At 48.8% G+C, this 15,550-nt stretch overlaps 6 protein-coding genes across 6 annotated transcripts; 4 read left to right on the top strand and 2 right to left on the bottom strand.

Annotated features, from left to right (window-relative positions):
* Positions 1-148: 148 nt before the first annotated feature.
* Positions 149-1,513, top strand: N7455_008256 (tryptophan--tRNA ligase WRS1; the record flags this gene model as incomplete). The annotated part of the gene is made up of 2 exons (XM_040959114.2): positions 149-540; positions 598-1,513. The coding sequence occupies 2 exons, from the start codon at positions 149-151 to the stop codon at positions 1,511-1,513; spliced, it is 1,308 nt and encodes a 435-aa protein (XP_040810476.1).
* A 165-nt stretch (positions 1,514-1,678) lies between these two features.
* On the bottom strand, positions 1,679-2,449 carry N7455_008255 (uncharacterized protein; the record flags this gene model as incomplete). The annotated part of the gene is made up of 1 exon (XM_040959112.2): positions 1,679-2,449. One exon carries the CDS (start codon positions 2,447-2,449, stop codon positions 1,679-1,681), a length of 771 nt encoding a protein of 256 aa, XP_040810441.2.
* Positions 2,450-2,635: 186 nt separating this feature from the next.
* tom70 (putative mitochondrial outer membrane translocase receptor (TOM70)) lies at positions 2,636-5,165 on the top strand. The gene is made up of 4 exons (XM_040959149.2): positions 2,636-2,743; positions 2,826-3,161; positions 3,212-3,294; positions 3,341-5,165. The coding sequence occupies exons 2-4, from the start codon at positions 2,867-2,869 to the stop codon at positions 4,832-4,834; spliced, it is 1,872 nt and encodes a 623-aa protein (XP_040810483.1). The 5' UTR covers positions 2,636-2,743; positions 2,826-2,866; the 3' UTR covers positions 4,835-5,165.
* Positions 5,166-6,121: 956 nt separating this feature from the next.
* On the top strand, positions 6,122-8,778 carry N7455_008253 (FHA domain protein; the record flags this gene model as incomplete). The annotated part of the gene is made up of 4 exons (XM_040959088.2): positions 6,122-6,137; positions 6,196-6,398; positions 6,454-6,586; positions 6,638-8,778. The coding sequence occupies 4 exons, from the start codon at positions 6,122-6,124 to the stop codon at positions 8,776-8,778; spliced, it is 2,493 nt and encodes an 830-aa protein (XP_040810467.2).
* A 3,369-nt stretch (positions 8,779-12,147) lies between these two features.
* On the top strand, positions 12,148-12,616 carry N7455_008252 (uncharacterized protein; the record flags this gene model as incomplete). Its single annotated transcript, XM_040959146.2, has 2 exons — positions 12,148-12,254; positions 12,316-12,616. The coding sequence occupies 2 exons, from the start codon at positions 12,148-12,150 to the stop codon at positions 12,614-12,616; spliced, it is 408 nt and encodes a 135-aa protein (XP_040810455.1).
* A 698-nt stretch (positions 12,617-13,314) lies between these two features.
* N7455_008251 (uncharacterized protein) lies at positions 13,315-14,442 on the bottom strand (the record flags this gene model as incomplete). Its single annotated transcript, XM_040959170.2, has 3 exons — positions 13,315-13,354; positions 13,410-13,943; positions 14,006-14,442. 3 exons carry the CDS (start codon positions 14,440-14,442, stop codon positions 13,315-13,317), a joined length of 1,011 nt encoding a protein of 336 aa, XP_040810451.2.
* Between the last annotated feature and the right edge of the window lie 1,108 nt (positions 14,443-15,550).

Here is a 15,550-nt window from a genome sequence, read left to right as displayed (position 1 = left end):
TTTCTGACTCATCCCGCGATATTGCAAGAGGGGCAACAGAAGAAATTCACGATTTCCTCAACCATAGAATAAAGTGAGAACCGGCCTTAGACTGCTGCAATTGAAAACTTAGAACTGACCAATTTCCACCAGACGAAGAAAAAAAACCATGGCTAACGAAGCAACCCAGCCTCCGGCGCTCAGCTCGTTGAGCATCGACGAGAAATCCTCAGACGGCAAGGCCGTTGGCCAGATCGTGACGCCCTTCGATGTTTCCGGTGGAGTTGATGAATCTGGCAAACTGTTGCCGGTCGACTATGAGAAGCTCACGAGGGAGTTTGGAGCCACACCCATCAATGCAGCTCTATTGGAGCGCTTTGAGAAAGTGACTGGCCACCGCCCACATCGTTTCATGCGCCGGAGTATCGTGTTCAGTCACCGTGACCTGTCGAAGATTTTGGATAAGCACGAGAAGGGCGAGCCCTTTTTCCTCTACACTGGCCGTGGGCCGAGTAGCGACAGCATGCACGTCGGACACACTGTGCCGTTCGAGTTCACCAAGTATGTTTAGTCTCGGATGACCACCTGTGTAGATACCGGGAACTAATTCAATTGTAGATGGCTCCAGGACGTCTTCGATGTTCCCCTCGTTATCATGATGACCGACGATGAGAAGTTTATGCACTCTCAGAAGATCGAGATTGAGGACGCCAAGAGATACACAAAAGCAAACGCCAAGGATATCATTGCTGTTGGATTCGATATGAAGAAGACCTTTATCTTCAGTGATTTCCAATTCATTGGTGGTGCTTTCTACGAGAACATGTGCCGGATGGCGAAGAGAATTACAATCAACCAGGTTAAGGGCACATTCGGGTTTAACGACAGCAACAACATTGGCGAGTTCCACTTCTGTGCCACCCAGTCTGCTGCGGCCTTCTCGACCAGTTTCCCTCACATCTTCGGTACCGAGACGAAGAAGGTGGCGTCGATTCCCTGCCTGATTCCATGCGCCATTGACCAAGATCCCTACTTCCGCCAGTGCCGCGAACATGCGGAGAAGATGAAGTACAAGAAGCCCTCTCTCATTCACTCTATCTTCCTTCCCGCCCTCCAGGGTCCTGGATCCAAGATGTCCGCCAGTATCGACAGTTCCGCCATTTTCATGAGCGACACGCCTAACAAGATTAAGAACAAGATCAACAAGCACGCTTTCTCAGGTGGCCAGGACACCGCGGAATTGCAGCGCGAGCTGGGCGGCAACACCAAGAACGATATCCCATTCCAGTACTTGACATTCTTCCTCGAGGATGATGAGGAACTGGAGCGCATCCGTACCGATTACGAGGCTGGAAAGATGATGACCGGCGAGATCAAGCAGAAGTGTATCGCTGAGCTCCAGACTTATGTTCAAGGGTTCCAGGAGCGCAGGGCACAGGTTACGGATGAGATCATGGCTGAGTACATGCGTCCTCGCTCTCTTGAGTGGAAGGGCAATCCCAACCCAGTGGTGGTTGAGAAGGCTAAGAAATAGGCCTGGATGGGCAAGGGGGCATTTTCTGGAGCAATCAAGTTGAAAAATACGTACGATTTCATAGCCTTTTCATCAATTTACCAATACCATTCAAACATCGACTATTTCACATATACACCTATCGAAGTAGGTGCATACAATACATACTATGTTGTATGGGGTTTATTACTTGGCTATAACCTGGCCTCGAATGAATCCCCTTACGCCGTTGCTCAACCAACACAACTCGCCATCCACAAGCTCATCCCGGGATATGGTGTGTTCTAGACAGAAACCTTGAGATAACGCATACCTCCGTGTTGTCCCCGCATTGCCACCACTGCTCAGCGGGGGCGTAATCCACATATGGTCCCGCAAGAAATACGGCGTAGTGATACTGCCCTCCATAACCTCGCCATCCGGGTTCACAACCAGTACTTCCGCAAGGTCTGTCGGCGAATTAATTCCCGCTCTCAGCCGCGCAGAGGTATAGTCATCACGCGCAGTGGTTTTGTGTGTGGTGAAGGCGGAAGGTATTGTCGATTGGGTATCGACATAGACGCGCCATATCGGTGGGCTTGGGTTTGTATGTAGAGAGGGAATGAACAAATTCATTAGATCAATGCTCGCTGTTGGGTTCGCCTCAACCCTCGCCTTCCCTTTGTTGTTCACTACAATCCGAAGCCTCCACGCTTTGCTTCGGTCCGCAATTGACGCGTCGAGGAAATCCTCGAAGCCTTGCAAGTCTTGTTGCAGCCAGTTTAGAGCCTCGTCCCATTGGAAATGAGCCGCAGCAGCTATGAGCCGGGCTTGATGGTAGGCGAGGAGGTAGTAGGGTGATTTGTGAGGATCAGGATAGCACGATGCATGGCGACAGGCTGCGTCTGAAAGGCCCGGGTCAAAGCGAAGGGAGGAAAAGATCTCGAAAGATTGTGCGCTTGCAGAGTTCTCGGTCATTTTTCCGAAAATCAATGGCTTACGGTCGCTGCTGTAGTCACCAAGTCAGTGTTGTCAAATAGTAGATGAATCCAAACGACGTTGCTTCGGACGGAATTCGAAGAAGAGGGGGGAAGAATACGAAAAGATCCGATGAGCCAGCTCTGTTCAATCCGGACAGGTGGTGTGGAGAACTTGAGTGTTACCGGCGTAGGGCGCGTGATTGGCCGGTCCGGCCAGCGGAACCCTTGACTTTTCCTCTGAGCTTCATCATTCCCGAACTTCCCCATCTCTAACTCCTTCTGTCGAGGTCTGGTTAGTGAACCCCTTGTCTTCCATCTCAGCATAATTGCGTCTGACTTCACGATTGAATACTGACATCTGCCTACATTCAAAGAACTAGCCGCGTCGCTCCCTTTGCCTGGTTCCTTACACATCATGTCGAACGAATTGCCTTTACCTACGCCCGCCCAAAATGTGGTGATTGATACATCAAAGCTGACCGAGTCATCATCGGCATCGGTCTGGGATCGCATCACCAACTGGGTCTCAGACAACAAGGCCGTTGTCTACACCATTGCCGGTGTCGCCGTTGTCGTGACCGGCGCGGGTGTCGTTTACTACCTCAACGATTCCAGCAAATCCCCCCCCTCAGCACCCAAGAAGAGCAAGAGCCTGCGACGGAAGGAAAAGAAGAAGGCTGAGGAGGAAAAGGCTGCATCAGTGAAGGATGGTATGTGGCCTTGTTTATACACGGTGGTCGTATGACTGACAAGGTTTTAGAGTCTCCCAAAAAGGCAGAGGAGCAGCCCACTGATGAGCTTCCCGAAGTGGATGAGGCGACTGTTGGAGAGTTGTCCGAAGAGGTATGTTAAGCTATATTCTTTCTCAAACTTTCGCTGACAAGTTAAGACCCGGAACGCCTACGCGGCCAAGCTGAAGGCTGCTGGTAACAAGGCCTACGGAATCAAGGACTACCCCAACGCAATTGAGTTGTACGGCAAGGCCATTATCTGCAAGCCTGATCCCGTATTCTACTCCAACCGCGCCGCCTGCTACAATGTCCAATCCAACTGGGAGAAGGTCGTCGAGGACACCAGCGCCGCTCTCGCCATGGACAGCGAATACGTCAAGGCCCTCAACCGAAGGGCCATTGCCTACGAGCACCTCGAAAAGTACAGCGAGGCTCTTCTCGACTTCACAGCTAGCTGCATCATCGATGCCTTCTCCAACGACGTGAGCCGCAACTCGCTCGAACGGCTGCTGAAGAAGGTTGCCGAGAAGAAGAGCCAGGCTATTCTGGAGGCGCGCACCAAGAAGTTGCCTAGTGCCACTTTTGTCTCCAACTACCTCCAGAGCTTCCGCCCCCAGGTTCTGCCCGAGGGATTGGAGGAGTCGGTCGAGCTGAGCGATGAGTCCGGCTTGGGCCAGCTGCGTAAGGGTCTCATCGCTATGGGCAAGAAGACTGCCGATGGCTACGAAGAGGCTGCCGCCGCTTTCGAAAAGGCCCTTGAGCTCGGCGAGCTCGGCGAATTTGAAGGATTGGCCCTCAACATGCGAGCCACCTTCACCTACCTCGGCGGTAACGCCACTGGCGCTTTGGTCGACCTGGACAAGAGTGTTGAGCTTTCACCCTCCCTGGTTCAAAGCTACATCAAGCGCGCCAGCTTGCACCTGGAGCTTGGTAACAAGGACGCCGCGGCCGACGACTTCGAGCTTGCCATTACTCACAACAAGGACGACCCCGATATCTACTACCACCGTGCCCAGCTGCACTTCATCCTGACCGAGCTTGCCGAGGCCGCCAAGGACTACCAGAAGTCGATCGACCTCGACCGGTCGTTCATTTACTCCCACATCCAACTTGGTGTGACACAATACAAGATGGGCTCCGTCGCCTCAGCGATGGCCACTTTCCGCCGGACAGTAAAGAACTTCGAGGAAGTCCCCGATGTATACAACTACTACGGCGAGCTTCTGCTTGACCAGCAGAACTACTCCGAGGCTATTGAGAAGTTTGACAAGGCCGTTGAGATGGAGAAGCAGAGCAAGCCCATGGGCATCAACGTCCTGCCCCTGATCAACAAGGCTCTTGCTTTGTTCCAGTGGAAGCACGACTTCCAGGAGGCTGAGAACCTCTGCCAGAAGGCTCTTATCATTGATCCCGAGTGCGATATCGCTGTCGGAACCATGGCCCAGCTTCTCCTCCAGCAGGGCAAGGTCTCCCAGGCTCTCAAGTACTTCGAGCGCGCTGCTGAGCTGGCTCGCACCGAGGCTGAGATCATCAACGCCATCTCCTATGCCGAGGCCACACGCACCCAGTTGGAGGTTCAGGAGAAGTACCCCCAGCTGGCTGCCCGTCTGAACACCATGGGTGCCATGAACGGTGGTGCCCCTGCCATGTAAGAAAGTCAGCGGATCATCTTCGTCCTTCGCTTCTTCTCTTTCTTCTTTGCCCCGGTTTGGGTATTTTTTTTTTGTCTAAGCCTTTTTCTCTTCCGGTTTTGGTATCTTTGGATCCCCGGTCCACTATTCTCTCCGCATGTATTTACTATCGGTTGACATATTCCCCGTCCGCCTTCTTTTCTTTTCTTTTTGTTTTGGTACTGGGTCTGTCTGAGATAAGACTCGGGATGGGATGGGCCGATTGGCGGCAAACCGAGCCCGAGTAAGTGCATTGGGGTTTGACCATGTAGTAATTTGTGTACCATAGAGGAAAATGAGAGTGCTCATTAACATCAGATTAGCTCACTGTATACTTACAAAATACTTCCAAGGTTGCTATTGCTATATATGAAGTGTACTGTATCACTACCTGCATAGGTGACTAGTTCCCCCTAGTGTACTCCGTCCACGGGCACATGTGCGGATGACCATGACGTGCGTCTCCACATCAGCTGACCCCACCCCTTATCGGCATCTCCGGACTCTGTTTTTATTTTATGCCTGAAAGTCGAAGAAGAAAGGGACTGAATCATCAAAAGGTTCAATAAGTAAGTTGACACATAGACATGTACTCTCTCTATTTAGCCAGTCTATATCCAGTAGGGAAGTCCCGTTGAGCCAGGGTATATGCGTATTGAAATAAGCCCAACGGCGTCATTTGCTTATCTTATACTATCACTTCTCATACATACCTCATTGTTCCTAAGCTTCCGGATACTTTACTTCTTAGTTTCTTGTTGAATTCTGACATTCTTGAAATTTGAATAGGTTTACCGATAACTGAGGCCCAAGTTGAGTCATATTTCAAAGCGGTTTTACCACTCCCAAACGACCGCCTTGTCAGCGGTGAACCTAACTTCGACCTGATTCATGAACCTACCCCTCTTCCTTCCCTTTCCCTTCCACACCATCTTGTGCTTTAAACAACTTCTCGTATTTGCTGCTCTGCGTTGATCTGCTTGCAAACTACTTTTTCTACAATACATCTGCTATCTCCCGGCTGTCTCAACTGGTCCATGTGATCGCGTTGCAGCCTGGAAACACCCAGGTAAGCTGCCTTTGTCTCCAACTCCCTTAACCTCCTACCCCCCACGCTTCATCCTCCCATGCTCCGTTATTCATTCTACCTTGCTGTCATGATCTCTCTCATCACATATGAAATTCTATCTCTCAGTCTGACCGTCGTTTAGAAACAAACAGCTTCCTTTCTGCTTTCCAAATCCTACACACATTGGTATACCTTTAGCCATGTCGGGCCCACGCGGTAAGTACTCGGACATCTCAACAGTCACCTTGCTTCAACTGACACCTCGAATTCACAGTCACTGTGACGCTTGTCCCCCTTTTCGACGACACCTATCCTCTGCGTACCCTCACCATCACCGACAATGATAAGACCGTGGCCATCGGACGTGCCTCGAAGCGTGAGACCCGAAAACGGAGTCCCGCAACAGAGAACGCTTGGTTTGAGTCTCGGGTGATGTCTCGTGATCATGCCTATCTTAACATTCCGCCGGACCAAAATGTTAGTTCCGACCTCCACAAATCTGACTATACAGCCTCGCTGACATCTTTGATAGATGGTTTTCATTACCGACTGTGGCTCAACGCACGGAACATACTTGAATGATGTCAAGCTGGTGACAGATGTGGATACCCCGCTGTCCAGTGGAGATATTATCCGATTTGGCGTCGATGTGGACCGTGGTCAGGGTAAGTGATGATTAATCTCAGCCTAATAGTACTGGAACTAACCAAGTACAGAGGTGTTTGAGGCCATCGAAGTCCGGTGCAAGGTTCAGTGGCTCAAACCCCAGCATGTGGCCATTCCAGATGATGGCATTGCTATCAAACTGGATCCAAGTCCGCCAACCAACAGTTTCTCTGTCCCCGAAGACGATAGTGATGTCGAGGCTGCCGATATCACCAGTGATGACTCCTCTAAAGAGTCGGTTGCTCCATCTTGGGAAACTACTGTTCTGCAGCCTGTGGATACATCCCTAGTCTCTCCTGTCTCGAGTGTCCAATGCGAGGAACATGCAAAGGAAGAGCTGGAGCTCCATTGGGGAGGTTTGTCTTCTACTGAGGGGTCTATCACAAACGCTGTGCTCGGTCCTACACCACTGGTCTCAGATCGTCCTAGTCCGCTGTCTGATACCAAACCGGTCTCCGACACTAAACCATCTCCTGCCAAACCGGTCTCAGATGCCCAATTATCTCCCGCGAAGCCGGCCTCTACCGAACCTCCATCTGCTCAACTACCACACGAGGCAGACAGTCTCCCTGCAGTCTGTTACCAGAAAGTACCGGAAATCCAATACAGCGATTGGACCATCATGCGGCCGATGTTCATGCGCCTGGCAGACATGGCTTGGGGTGAATCTAATATAATACCCGATGTTGACCATGGCAGACGCATTATTCACGCTGCGCGCCGTTGTTCTCTTTCCAAAGATTCTTACTGGGTAGACGACTCCCTTAGCTTCAAGCCTTGCATTGGGACAGAAGTCTGTTGGGAGCCTGACTCCGAGGAATCAGACACATCATTCCATCGTATGCCCGGCAGCCTCCTTAGGTACTGGTCAGTCGATAAGCGAAGGTATTGGATCATCTACGACGACGAAGACGGCCAGGATATGAGCAATTGGTGGTGGATCGTTGAGAAGCCAGAGGAGCTTCTCAGCGAGGAGCTGAAGGAAGAGCTCGAGACTGAATCCGAGGTTGAGGACTGCCACAAATGCTGGATCGTGAGGGCCTGGGAGCCCCAAATGATCGGAGATCGATGGTGCGAAGTGACTCCTTACTGGGATCCGAGATTTTACCATGAACATATGCTCTCTGAGGACGAGTCCGTTGATTCAGACGAAGAAGCCCAGGGCAGTGAGGGATACGGGTCTGAGTCAGATGGTCTCAGTGATTCGATCGCAGAGGACTACGGCGGATATCCGTATGAGATGTACGACGGCGAATCGATTCATGGAGCCGACTATGAGGTGTCGGTACAAGACTTTGACGAAGATGATGAGGAGGAGGATAACAACGAGGACCTGGAGGAAGATAAAGAGGTCTCCGATGAATCCGAAAACGACTCTGATTGTTCCTCTGGGGACGAACATCTTGAAAACCGTATTTTGCAGAAGCCTGATTTCCGCCCCTTGCTTGATCTGGAGTATTTGAAGGAACTTGGACACGCCAACCCCACTGATGCCGTCGAAGTGTCCAAGCATCTACCCGAAGAGACTGACACAGGACCATTGTACCAAGAGGCTCTTGGGGGTCAGTCAGTGAACCCCGCACAGATCGAGAGCAATCCATTGATGGTACCTGCCCTTGGTATGACAAACCCAGGTGCTCGGTTCCCGACACATGCTGTTTCCGGCGAGCTGCCAAGATCATGTCAAAACAAATACCCACCAATGCAACGGAAGATTGAGAGCACTGTTGGGATTCCGTCCTTGTCCCATGGATTCGAGAATCGCTATCATGATGGACCGTTCTCGACCAGTGCTTCCGTGGAAGATGTCTTTGCGCCCTACCTGGTATCGTCTAGAACACCCAATTTGAAGCGTACTGCAACAGAGATGCAATCGTCGTCTCCTGAACCCAGTCTTTCTCAAGATGCTCAGCGGCTGCCTGTAGAGCCAGCTAGTCAGCCAGATCTCAACCCCAACACTATTCCCTCCGAAGCTAAGGATGCGATCAGCTCTGCACTTGCCGAGAATGTCTCTGCATTTACTGAGAATGCAAATGCAGAGAATGAGCGTCCGGCAAAGCGAATCAAGTCTAATCACCCAACCTCAAAGTCCTTGGCAAGCCATGCCACCACAGCTGTCGTCAGCGCTCTGCTGGGTGGTCTGGGAACTATCGCTGTGCTAGCAGCCTTGCCCAATGAATACTTCCAGTGATTGGGATCACTTAGTTTCGTGGTTCGGTTGCTTTTGCTCTCCGATTTTTCCATATTTTATGATTTAACGCCGACACATGAGTTCGGCGTCATTCCAACGATTTTATGATCTCGGGATTATCCAGGCGTTCTGGCTTTGGGTGAAAGGATGGATCAATGTGTTTGTTTGTTTCCCCTCGGCGTTCCCCCGGCTCCCACCCCCCTGTCGCTGCTGTTTTTATGTCGTGGCTCCATGGGCAAGCACACGGGATCCTCACCCAATCACCGCAGTGTGCTTATGGAAGCTGCCACTAGTGGGCGTTTTATTAGCTGGATAATTTGTTTCTGCCCTATTTCTTTGCTTTTTCCCTTTTTACCGTGGCTACACACACAACCATTAGGTCAAATACGGTGACTAAGATGGAACGCCACGTAGCGCCTTATTATTTTTCTATGTGGTAGCTATGCAGATTGTAATGGATAATGACAATCCTTCATTTTTGTCTACGCATCATGTAATCTTATGAACCAACAATGGAGCTTGTGGTCTCCAAGGCTACAGCCTTTTCATGCCTGTCAGGTACCAGTTTTGGTCTTGAGTAGCCTCATTTAAAAATGCACCGTGATATCATTCCACTGTCGCCGATAGTCAGCACTTGCCTAGCATGTGAGTTCATTTTATGCTTCAGGGGATCTATAAAGTGCCGAGTTTCGGAGAATAGTCGGTATCTGATGTTCTACGGTGTTTGACCTTTTATATCTGCATATACAACGTATCATAATTCTTTTTTGGCAGTAAAAAAAAGAAGATAGCCATCTCATTTGCAACATAGAAATGGATTGGAACATTCCATTCTCACAGGTCATTGAAGAAAAGACGACCATGACCCAGACTCACCTCTTGCAGTGACAATGGGAACTGGGCTGCAGGTATCCCATAGGTTCATATCAGCTGACTTACAATTGAGTCGCTCTTTTCCCATTTACGTGCAACCTCATAATTTCTTTTTTCTTTTCTTTTTTTCCCGGCATGCTCGGGGTTCAACCGTGACACTGATTGCCGAAGAAAATTTGCAACCGTTCTGGTTCCAGGACACTCTTCGGAAGTCTCAGATAGCCCATTTGAGACATCGATGGAAACTTCTTCGTTGTAACGATTGATGCAACTTGCCGCTCGCTCATGCGAAGCCTCGACTCCAGCCCGAATTCCAATTCTCGACTTCGAATCCTGGACTAGCGTGTGATTGGAAGTGGCTACCTGCATGTCTACTCCCCAACAGCGAACTGGTTGAACGAGTTCATGGAGTTTGAAGTAGCTGGGCTGTCTTGGTTCCATACAGTATGATGAATCGGAGGCTGATATCTTTAGTATACGAATCCACAGCCCCGCCTAATGACGCGCATACCCGTTGCTTCTACTTGAAGTCGTATTTGGGTTACATCCTTTTTGACTGATGGCAGATTGCATCCATGCAGACCCCGAAGATGAGTGAATTTATTTTGAGCTGTTCATGGATATTCTGTCATTTCCACAGGATTCAGTCTGCATTTGACCAATCTGTAGAAGGGCGTCAGGTCAGATCATACAATGAATTCGACGCAAAGTCAAAACGGCTGCAAGGAATCCTTGTAATGTTGAAATGAGAATGTTAAAGGGGAGGGTTCGAGGTTTTTCTCCCCCTGTCCTTGCAGCCGCACCCCCTCCACGGTTACCTGCTTGAGGCTAAGTGTCACACCCACGGCGCTTCGGGCTTCCTGTCTATGAACTCATGCGATTGGTTGTGAGGTCAAATTTTGATTTCTCCTTCTTTCTGCCTATTGGTAGCTCATACCTCTCGCAGCGCTTTCTTTTCACCTCAATTACAGCTGCAGCTTTTTTTTCTTTTTGTTTTCTTTTCAGACTTCTTTATGTCGGCACCACATGTGCTTTTCAGATGCATCCGCAGTCTCCGGTGATCATCGGAGATTGTGTCTCTAAAGGATTATTATCTTTAAAGGTTGGAATGTGATATGCGGATTATAGGAGATTATTACGTCGATTTGATCCCTGCACGACATCGTCACCGTGCGTTTTTCTGATTGCTCACGGCAGATACGGCAGATACGATTCGAGAGCGTACTCCGTAGAAGCCCTTGAATACTGTTCCTGATTCGGTATATGTTAAGCGAACTGAACTGGTGACCATCTAGCTGTCAATTCAAACTTCCATGCACAGAACTTTACTCTATTCGGTTGGGATGGAAAGATCATCTCGACACAAGGAAAATACGACAAGAGCTGACGACGAAATCCCTCTATAGGGAAAAAATCATTTAAAAGAATTCAGCCAATATGATCATCTATACATCATCTCGGAGATCAGATCATGGTTGCATGGTCAAGTGCAGCTATCCGTGGCTGGAATTTTCTCGTCTTATACTCGTGGGCATTTCAACAGTCCTGACCCACGAGGATAATTGGTATACCAATTCTTGCGGTCAAGATTTGTGACACGAAATGGCGGCCACGCCCCTGGGACATCTTTTCCGCTGCACATGAACGACTATCTGTATAACACTAGATCAACTTTGATTTGCCAATTTGGTGGCATTTTACTTTCACTGCAGGTTTTTTTGCTCTACAAACCCTCCCACAGAATGGCCAGCGAATGAATCCTTTTCCAAAAACGTATGAACGATGTAGGCCCAGTCGTGTGGATCGAGAAACACCAGAATCCCCCACCAGCTCCTGTTTCATAAACCCTGCATTTCCGTACCTTAGCTTGACAGGCACAAGCACCTGGGCAGCGGGGTCTGACAACTCAGCTAAGTCCAGAACGGTTTCTGTGCCGTTCCCCTCTCATGTTGGATCTATTTTATTTTATTTTTAGTCGGGAATAATCGAAGGATTCGATTGAAATGGCCCCCGAGTGTGTAAATGAAATATCCACGTACATGTCCCTGGTGAACTGTCCTATCACCGTCCCTCTCACTGTCCTGCTGATCATCCCGGTGGACTCAATCCTGATTCCCGTCATCAATTCCACGCTCCGTGGCGCATATCATATGTGACACTTGGAAACTCTCGGGAACTTAGTTGGTGGCACTGATTACTTTCTTCTTGTATAAGAAATCCATTGTTTCTCCGTCTATCATTTCTAGCTTTGTTATACTTTGGCCTATACTATTGTCTTCCTTTGTTCTCAACTGTTTTTCCAGGGTTCACAATATCCTGGATATTCTTTATTGACCAATTTTCCCCTGAGAGAAAGAAGAAAGAAAGAACCAACGGGAAGAATACTACAAAGCCAGCTGCACTTTATATCAGGTGGATTTAGATCATACTTCACTCTCCACATCTGCACCCTTTACCTTCCTTTTTTTCCCTTTTTATACCCTGTACATCCATACAATGGCCAGTTCCACTCAGTCCCTGTTGAACCTTGACCCCGAGCATATATCATGCATCGGAGGGCGGACAGTGGTTACATGCAAAGGTTGCGCAGGGAATGCCCCGAGGTATATATACACCAGCCCCCAAGATAACCCTTATATCTCCCAATACTAACCCGATTCCCAGAGGAGCAATCTGTCTCAGCTGCAACGGTCGCGGCTTCAACATCTTCGTCTGTGCACACTGCAACCCTGCAGCTGCAGCAGCCGCAGCCAGAGCAACGGCGAACCCCACAGCTGCATCTGCAGAAACACCCGGATCCTCGGCCCCGTCATCCCCCGGCTCTCTAAGTCGCAGCTCGTCTGGTTCGCATCCTTCACATATCGATCCAAACGTTGCTCGTTCGTACGCAAAATATGGGGATGGTCGTGATAGTACGAGCTGTGGGCGGATTGATAGCAATATGAATAAGCCGCGGAATCCGTGATCTGTGACAACGGTTATACGTGCGAGGGTATCTGATACAGCGAGGGCGGGGTTGGATATCTCATGGCAAGTCCGACAGTTTCACGGGTGTGATTGCCCACCGCTTGGGACTAAGCGGGGGATTACTCCTGGTAAAGGAATTCGACTGCGGTTTATAGCGATTGGAAGGAGTTTTAGGTTTGGTTTCATGAGATGTATGTGATATGGTGGCCACCTGGTTGTGGCTTTGTCTTCGGGGTTTTCTTTGTCTTTGGACCTCTTTCTTATTTATTTCTTTTGGATTCTATTTGGTTGATCTACTCGGCTTGATCCAGTATCATTTTCGTCGTTTCATGGTGAATGCACTGGATGCTACCATATCATGCACATACCCTTTCTTTCCTTGGATGAAAGAGGCAGAGACCATGCTGTATACGAGGGACAACTATCCTTTTTGGCTTGCGGGCATTTTTATTCTTAAAATTTTGGTATCCTCATATCATGCTAGAATATATGCAAATCTACTTAGGAAGCACTTAGTTCTCACAAAAGGCCAAAAGAAATGCTTCGCAACTTCCACTAGAAATATCGAAGTCACCAGGTGACGTATATATCACAAATATATACTCAAGGTTTATGATTGAATAGAAAACAGATACATAGGATATTACTATGCTATCATAGTGAGGCTACTAACTAAAACCCTCGTCCCCCTCACATCTATAGGCTCGGAGTATCAGTGCAGAGAGTTGCCATTGCCCTATGTAGCTGGTCAGTACTCCAGGCCCTAAAAAAAGAAGGAAAGTGATACTCACGCAGCAGGGTACTGAGTACCTTCAATATGAATGTTCTCCACCAGAGTACGGATCTCTTGCACTTCCTGGTCACTCAAATGAAGAACTGCAGACGCTGCATTTTCGTTCATTCTGGCAGGCGACTTGGTACCCGGGATGGGAATGATATCTGGACCTTGTGCAAGAAGCCACGCAAGAGCAACCTGCGCCGGGGTACTCTGATGAGAACCGGCAACATTTTCCAATGCCTGCAATAGCTTCAAAATGTTCGGGAAGTTCTTCTCCGAGTACTTTGGGTACAGACGGCGTAAGTCACCTTCAGGGATGTCTGTGTAAGATCGGAACTGGCCGGTTAGGATCCCACGCCCAATAGGGCTGTAGGCCACGACAGTCACACCTAGCTCTCGACAGGTTTTCAAGATATCCGAAGATTCGATGTCCAGTGTAAAGAGACTGTACTCCATTTGCAGAGCGGAAATAGGGTGAACGGCATGTGCTCGACGTAGTGTGGCTACTGAGACACCTGACAAACCGAGATGACGGATTTTTCCCTCTCTGAAAAAGGATAATGTCAAAACTCATTCAGTTAGGTGGTATTTGAGGTTAGATTGACCCACTTCTTCAGCTCTACCATAGCTTCGACGGTCTTTTCAATGGGTGTTACCCCATCTACTCGATGACAGTAGTAGAGGTCAATGGTGTCTACCCCGAGTCTCTGGAGGCTCTTTTCACACGCAGCCTTAACGTAGTCGGGATCCGATCGAAAAGTGTGACCTCCTCCTGGCTGGCGCTGGAGCGCAAACTTGGTGGTCAAGAATATGTCATCTCGCTTACCAGATCGCTTGAACCATTCACCAGCGACATCCTCACAGTCGCCATAGATATCAGCCAGGTCCCAAAAACGTAGTCCTGCAGAATGGGCATGCGATAGGAGAGCCACTTTCTCGTCGAGGGTACCAGCTGGTCCGTAGAATCCGCTGAGGCTTCCGAACCCGAACCCGACGGCAGAGACTTGGGGTCCATCTTTACCTAAAGTGCGCAAGGGAGTATACATTTTGAGGGAAGACTTGGAAAGTTCAGAAGAAAAGGAAAGGGTGGTTGTGTCCAGAAAGGTAATTGTTGTCTATGTAGGTTTTATAGCAAATGCAGACTAGAATAAGCACTATTCCCTTTTGGCTTCCCGACAATGACTTAGGACCTGGCTAAATACGAGAGCTAATGTGCAAAGCGTATCAGGGCCGTGGGTACTATATTTATTGGATTTTAATTAATGCAACACAAGGATAGTCGGCCGCTTATACGGCCTCTGTAAGACTTTAATAATCCGATCCATCTATTTGGCCTCGGATGATATTAGGAAGGTTATATGTAAGAACATACGAACGTGTTATTACTCGTTCTTTTCAGATGGACTTTTTGGATGTATACAAAGGCCGTAAGATGTATAGACTATGCAGAGGATCTTTCTATGTATAATCAAGAATTCGTAAGTTGCCCATGGAACTGTCATCTGTATTGCACATCGCAGAACTCTTCCAAGGCTTTTTAGCATGTAAGCTACAAAGTACGGGGAAGTGTATAATCATACCACATATTATGAATTATCAAGGGCCTCGTCTGAGTGTTTGATTGCTTGACCGTCTGAGTTGAGGTTTATACATCATCATCTGCTCACCTACTCATCTACTCGCCTTTCCCCTTTCGCCTTTCAACTCTCATCCTTCATCCTTCATATTTCAAACCATGGCAGATAATCCTGTCCTCTGAAACATGCCAATAGTGGAACATCTATCCCTAGGAGTGTGCTTAGCTGCTTTGGATAGAGATGAGAACGTCGCTCTGCTCATATGAGGAAACTAATAAAGTGAGTCCAACCCCAGCCATACTCTCTCTGAAGTTTTGCTTTATCTATCTCAAAGCCCTTTCGCCTTTTACAAAAACACATCACACCCTCAACTTCTCACTGCGCTCAATTATTTTCTGAGTCTCACTTACTGACCTCACCTTGGTTTTTAGCATACCCGTTTCTGTTCTTACTATCCTCACTCCGTGACAACTCTGCTATCTCAGTTGCTGCAAGCTGATCAATTCTCTTTCTTTTCTCCGTTCCACTGCAAGCTATCTCTCAAAACCCAACACTGCCAGTCAGAAACGCAGCTTGC

The sequence above is a fragment of the Penicillium solitum genome (assembly GCF_028829755.1).
Source record: "Penicillium solitum strain IBT 25940 chromosome Unknown utg000005l_segment0_segment0, whole genome shotgun sequence".
NCBI lineage: Eukaryota > Fungi > Ascomycota > Eurotiomycetes > Eurotiales > Aspergillaceae > Penicillium > Penicillium solitum.
Note: the sequence above shows the minus strand (reverse complement) of the source record. Positions and strands in the feature narration are given on the sequence as shown.